Source organism: Oncorhynchus nerka, linkage group LG27 (assembly GCF_034236695.1).
Source record: "Oncorhynchus nerka isolate Pitt River linkage group LG27, Oner_Uvic_2.0, whole genome shotgun sequence".
NCBI lineage: Eukaryota > Metazoa > Chordata > Actinopteri > Salmoniformes > Salmonidae > Oncorhynchus > Oncorhynchus nerka.
The window spans coordinates 76,585,688-76,592,534 of record NC_088422.1 but is presented as its reverse complement, the minus strand read 5'-3'; the positions used below and the strand labels follow the sequence as shown (position 1 = coordinate 76,592,534).

Sequence of the window (6,847 nt, the reverse complement as noted above, 5' to 3'; positions counted from 1 at the left end):
ACCGAGGGGGGTGGACCCTGGCTCTGTCCAATTTCCCTGATTTAGTGGCTCCGTCATAGGTCCGGAACTCTGTTCAATAGTACTAAAAGCCTCATCCACACTAATGGGGTTCCTCCGTGACGCAAAAGAAGACTCTTGGGCAGGATGCTTTACGATACCTTACCCAATAATGTAAAGTAAGGGGAACAAGATGATGCCCCGAGACCAACAGCTCTGTAATTAGGTCTGAGAAATTGGGCCGACTATTGTCAGCCACACCATCGATTCCCTGAAAAGAGCAGTTCACCGAGGAGTCAGTAGTGTGCTGTATGGGGAAGGGGATGGGAATTGATTATGGTATATGATGTATTAACTACGTCATTGTTCCAAAAATACCACAAGACTAATGTCCAAGCATTTCACAGAGCTATTTTAAACTGCCAACATCTTTGAATGTATTATGTCTAAAAAGTTACACTAGTTTAAACTGCCAACATCTTTGAATTTATTATGTCTAAAAAGTTACACATGTCGTCCATCTTTGGTTGTAGAAAGGCCTAAGCATGCTGTATATTCTGATAATCTGGTCATTATGGCAATCAAAATTAAGTAGCTTGACCAACTCAACAATTATGTTTCAATATCATCAATTAAAATATTATAACAGTTGATATCAAATAACCCAAACATGTATATTTTACTTTAATATAACAACACATGATTGTGGCCTGATAATTCTGTAGTACAGCGTTTCCCATCTCCTGTCCTTGAGTACCCCCAACAGTACATACTTTTTGTTGTGGCCCAGGACAAGCACACCTGATTCTACTTGTCAACTAATCATCAAGCCCTTGAAAGTTGAATCAGGTGTTTTTGTCCGGGGCTACAACAAAAGTGTGTGCTGTTTGGTAACTGGAGTTGGAGAGCTGCAGTGTGCCTGTTCGTACAGTAGGTGGCTCTGCCAGCAAGTCCAATGAGGATGTATTATTCTCTTGATTCTTCAAAAACATAAAGCAATGGAACATTGTTGGGACCTTTAATATATATAGAACTATTTTAGGATGATTTCTGTATCTGCCAGTCTGATTTGGCCCTGTCCTCAATGCAAGTTGTGATATCAAATGGTGCAAATGACTAGCAGATTTTTGTGAATGGAGCATTTTGTGACAGAACAATGACGTAATTTGTGTTCTATTGTCTTTACTGGTTTGTCGTAACCGCTGGACGATACCTGATTGGCTAGTGGATGGGGCTGAACAATCTGATTGGCTAAAATTAGATCATTAAACAACTACTTAGTCAGTACAGAAACCCAAGTGGTAGATATATAAGACAGGACATTGTAGCAGGGTGCAACAGATTCACAAGTTGGTCTAAAACTTGAAGTACCTCAACTCATTCCATTGTTCGTCCACGAAAACAACCAATCACAGTAAGTAGAGAATTTAAACCAATTTTCTGTGTACATGATGCATTGGGCTAGCATGGATGGGATGTAATTTCTGTGGCTATTAGATATTGTGCTAATTCTTCAGAATGTTCCAGTGATGATAGAGGGGACAGAATGAGATAGCGTAAACTTTGCCTAGGCCATTGACCCGGTGTGAGATGCTGTTGAGAAATGCAGTTCAGATGGCTTTTCAAGGGTAGATGAGGTGATTGTGAGAGGGGGGCTGGGTTTAGACTACAGCTCATTCCACTAATGCATGGGCTCCTGTGGGAGCCACTGGCTGGCTGGGGCTCCAACTCATAATCTAGATCGTATCACTAATGCCTTCCTCCTCAATGTCTGGTACTGCGTCTCCAAGCCCAGCTCTTCTCTTCAGTTAGAGGGGAGCACTGAGACTAGATGGCTCACTCTGATAGCAGGGAACTAGGGACTTTGGTAGGACTGTCTCATCGCAGAAGGGAAGAGAATGCATTGGGACAGGGAGAGTGAGATGGGGAGCTTCTTCACTCCCAGTAGAATAGTGAGCAACTGAACTGAGATGGATGGAGCTTACATGTGATAAGTCATGTGTAGGGACAAACAAAGATGTTTGTTTTGATCCGAATGAAATGCTTGTCCTATTCTGCTTTGAGAGGAATGTGAATGTTTTTAAAGGCAAGTTTCTGTGGTTGTGGATGTAATGTGTTTTACCACAGGGACCATGGTTATGATGAAGCTCTCTGCCCTCCTCATGACCTATTTCCTGGTCATTTGCCAGATGTACAGCTCACATGCAGCTCCAGCCAGGTGAGGATCAAAGCACGTTATATACACTGTAATGTCCAGTCAGTCACTGAAATGTATGTATAGACTACAGAGATGTTCATTTGTAGCAATCCCAAAAGGAAACGCCATAGATCCATTGGGATACTTCCATCTTTCTAATAGTAATTGTTGTTATTTCATATGTCTTGGCAGCCACATATATCTTATGTATGCTAATTTAAATGATTTTGTTTTCAGATAACATGAAGTGATTACAGAAATCCATACATTACGTTACATTAAATGCCCTCTTTTCAGTAAAATGATCCAATTGGATTACGATATCGTAATCTAATCAATCCGGTGACTCATAAAGACATTCTATGTATAACCTCCTAACCACTTCTATCCATCTGGAAACAATCCAACTTAATGCCACAGCAATAGGCTAAGATGATTGCTATTGCATGTAGAATATTTCCAAGTGGTTGTAGAATGCATGGGTGTTCAATATTCCGGATAGAGAGACCCTGGTCACCGTTCTTACTACAATATTGATTTAGTCATAAAGCTCTAAGTTGGCTACCTGTCAGCTTTTTAAAAGGAACACTTTTAGCAGATTGTTTTGAGTTTGGCTCGTATCCCTTAAAGCATGAGGAAATGGCTTTTAGCTGGAGCAAACTCACATAACCTACGTGCTGGTGCAGTTCCAGTCTGATCAACCTAATCGTCAATGTGTTTTCAGAACTGGTTTAGAGTCTATAACAGACCAAGTCACGCTAACTGACTATGAAGCCCGAAGGCTACTCAACGCCATCGTCAAGGAGTTTGTTAAAATGACATCAGAGGAACTGGAGCAACAAGCCAATGAAGGAAATAGGTAGGTACAGATATTCTCATCTCCACAACTTGTTTTTAACGACATTAATTTTCATTTTATCTAGGTTTACTTGGTGTATAACCCCAAATGTCTTATTAATATGTGGCCAGTCCTTCGCTGCCTCCTGTAGCAGTCAGGGCTATGGGTATTTATTAAAGACAGAGGTATGGACATCGCCCAACCATCAACAGGGAAATCTAGAGTTAAAGCATATATTCTCTGTGATTATCTATGCATGGGTTTTGGAACACTTCATTTTAATGTATTCATTATTTAAGCATTGTTTATGAGAAAGCCTGTTGCGGAATGCTAAATGCTAAATAACCCTAAAGAATGGAAGAAAGCATGGGAATTAGTGCAAGAGGAATGGGATGCATGACAGCAGTTTGTTATAATTTAACTACGATGCTATAAACAGGATTGCCGCATGAGCCTAAGTAACTGAGGTCATTATAGCTATATACTATTTAATTGCCTGACTTGATAGCATGACTTTAAACCGTATTTTTTTTTATATAAATGCAAGTAAAAATTGACTTTGAAATGCATGATATTGGAATACAGTGTTATTACTGTAGCATGTGGATAACAGCAGGATGCATCTGCATGCCATGGTTACTATGAGCCTGTTTCTGCATGTTTGTCTCTCTCTCTAACAGCCTGGATAGACCCATGTCCAAGCGTTGCTCCAACCTCAGCACCTGTGTGCTGGGCAAACTGTCCCAAGAGCTGCATAAATTGCAGACGTACCCCCGCACCAACACGGGAAGTGGCACGCCTGGCAAGAAACGCAGCTTGCCTGAGAGCAACCGCTATGCAAGCTATGGAGACTCATATGATGGAATCTGAGCGGTCCTCCCCTCCATCAGCCCTAGTTAACCTGACCCCTCTGTTCCAGCCTAGCCTGATGATTGCTGATGCATGTGAATCTTGCTTGACCGACTGCAGAGAAACCTTGATGTCCCGCAATGTCCCTGCTCTCTTTTTCTTTTGTTAAAATCCCCTTTTTTGACAGAGAATAAAATATATAAGTACAAAGCAGAGTCCAATCCTTTAAATTTAGAAAGTGAATAAGGATTTAGTAGCACTTCCCTATCTTAAGGTGTATGATATCCCTTTACTATACAGATCATTCACAATATATACAAAGTCTTAATCAAAACCAAAAATCTTAATCAATGCTTCTTTCAACCGTGACTAGGGTTCTTGTTTAATAAACTTTTTTTTTTATACCAGAAATATTTTCCATCTTAATTATTCAAGTGAAACAAAGCCTTTTAACATCTTTAATAGTTCACAACAGTTTAAACAATATTGGTGAAGCCCCAGTGTATATGATATGTAAATGTAAATTCACAGTGCATTTGAGGTAAGTTGAATAACTAATTTTGAGCTGAATCTCATCGTTTAGATCTCTGAATGTCTTTATTTTCAATTTGATGATATATTTTATACATTTTCTCCAGAAAACAGTAATTTATTACCTTTGTTATTTTTATTGTAATTCATACATTTTGTATCTTTGTAATAAATCCTGAATTTAGGAGAGGTTTGTATGACCAGTCCTTTCTCTTCCTAAAAGCAGCGTTACAGCACAGAAGCGTGCGTGCAATACTGCCACATGTGTCACCCACCGCCTGGCTGACTTCCTGAACAGATCAGGAGGAATGGGAAACAGTAACTTCGTCCCCACCAACGTGGGCGCCAAGGCGTTCGGACGACGAAGGAGAGACAGCCCCAAGACAGCACCTATGTGAATGTGTTAACAGGCCTCAGGGATTTGGTATAACAACATTCTACACTCCTCTCTCTTCCCACTGCTGTGCCTCTAACTGTCAACCTCTGTCTGTCTCTACTGTATCTCTAATGCTCTTTCCCCAGCCTCTGTCTTTCCACATCTATTCTACTTCAGTACTCTTCAGATAGTCTCTTTGTAACTTTTCCGGCCTTCAAATTTGGTCTATGTCTTATGGATGAATACAAGTTGGGAGTTAGAGTTCAGTAGAAAGGAGGATAACCAGTCACTTCCTTCCATTTTCTCTCCCTGCAGAGTATGAGCCCTTAAGTGAGACAACAATACATCCTGTCCTGAACCAACTACAGACATCTAGAAATGACAACTCTTCACTGTTTTAAAAAAACAGCCTTCAAACACAGGACTGATTTCCTGCATACCTCTTGCATACTCTGTGTTACCGATATTCATTTGCTCTATGACCATGAGGAAATACAACAACCTAGAAAACATTACAACAAAAAATAAAGAACAAACTTCTGTTATGTCTATTTTCACCAGATCTTTACCCTGTACAAGCCAGTTGGTTCTGTCTCGTTTTGGCTTAGAGCACATGTGCAGTTTGATCCTGAGTCCCCACCACTCCTCTCTCCTGTGTCAGCAGCACACTGCAGGGGTGCGGAGACTACATCAAGCTCCGCCCCCACAAGCTTCCCTGACCATGGCTGTGTCTTGTGCCTTGATGTAGACCACTTCTTCACATTTCATTAATTGTACAGTATGTTTGAAGAGTGAAAGGAAAACGATTGAAGAATCTAAATATTGTAACAATTGTGAATCTAAGCAAGATTAAAATGTATTTTAGATACATATGGGTCGGTGTACTTGTTTTATTCTGCAATGATCTAAGCCCTTAGATCACAATATCTACTAAGCTAACATATGGAATTGTTTTAAGATGGTCATAAAATGGATCATTTAGCCATTTGATTTAGAAGTTTAGGAGCCTGTAGTTATAAAAAAATATATATATACATAAAAAATGATTTGATGAAACATAGAATTTAGTCTTTAATGCTATAGCCCATAGAAACACATTAAAGACCACGTTTGTATATGACAAAACAGACAGTCAAAAAATAAATAACAAGGAATAAGGTTTTGAAGTGACTGTCCTCTATCTGGGAATCTGGTCATGTTAATAGTGGCACGTTTAGCTGTTTTTACAACCCGGTATTGGGTTACCTTCAGACTACTCCCCTGAAGCTTGTGTGTGCCTTAGAGCAGAACAACCGACACCTTCGTGCTTAGTTTGTAGCTCTGACTGTTCAGTCGAGACAGTCAGTTTTTTTAGAAGACCTCTTCGAAATGAGGACGTTTGCGACAGAGAGTTCAGCTTGTGGATGTCGTAGAGCCAAACAGTCGATTCTGGCTATGAACCCTGTAATGTGTGTCTTTCGATGGTGGTGACTTATTAGTTTGTAGCTCAGATGTTCAGGTTTTACATTTGATTTTCGTGTCTGGATCCTCTCATGTGTAGGAAAAGATTGCTTTCATAAGCCCCATTTTATGGAATAGGCGTAACCTTTATATCAGCGGAAAGAGGGGATTGAGCTACAACCACTACAAGACATCTCTAGCATAAACACACTTTCCCTTAGATATTCAATATTCAAATGATGTCACCTTGTGATGCATGGATGCGTCAATCAACTCTACGGGATTTTAATCGTAAAGAGCAGACAGAGCTGATGGTACACGACATCTAACATTTCCAACATGATTTGTTTATTATGGTACATGACACTTAATTAACATCTTCATTTCCAACGTATCATGCTGTATATGCTCAGATCATCAACATAGCCTTGATCACAATGCAGTGTTCCACATTACATCCCAAATATTCTTTAATTGAATTTGACCTAATGGTTACAGAACAAACATCATGCATGTATCCACATGTAAGAAATGGTATGTAGTGTTTATACACTGATCTTTCCAGGACAAAAGCAAAAGGCTATTTTGCATACCACAACCACATCCAGGACCATGTTGA

At 39.9% G+C, this 6,847-nt stretch overlaps 1 protein-coding gene across 3 annotated transcripts; it reads left to right on the top strand.

The window, feature by feature from the left end:
- Positions 1–1,305: 1,305 nt before the first annotated feature.
- On the top strand, positions 1,306–5,652 carry LOC115121139 (calcitonin-1-like). 3 transcript variants are annotated; one of them, XM_029650167.2, is made up of 4 exons: positions 1,306–1,411; positions 2,125–2,215; positions 2,919–3,053; positions 3,713–4,632. In XM_029650167.2, the coding sequence occupies exons 2-4, from the start codon at positions 2,130–2,132 to the stop codon at positions 3,900–3,902; spliced, it is 411 nt and encodes a 136-aa protein (XP_029506027.1). In that variant the 5' UTR covers positions 1,306–1,411; positions 2,125–2,129; the 3' UTR covers positions 3,903–4,632. The 3 variants fall into 3 exon arrangements, with proteins under 3 accessions (XP_029506027.1, XP_064867353.1, XP_029506026.1); XM_065011281.1 differs by lacking the exons at positions 1,306–1,411; positions 3,713–4,632 and adding exons at positions 4,639–4,836; positions 5,104–5,652 and having other exon boundaries at positions 1,429–2,215; XM_029650166.2 differs by lacking the exon at positions 1,306–1,411 and having other exon boundaries at positions 1,436–2,215.
- The last annotated feature ends 1,195 nt before the right edge of the window (positions 5,653–6,847 follow it).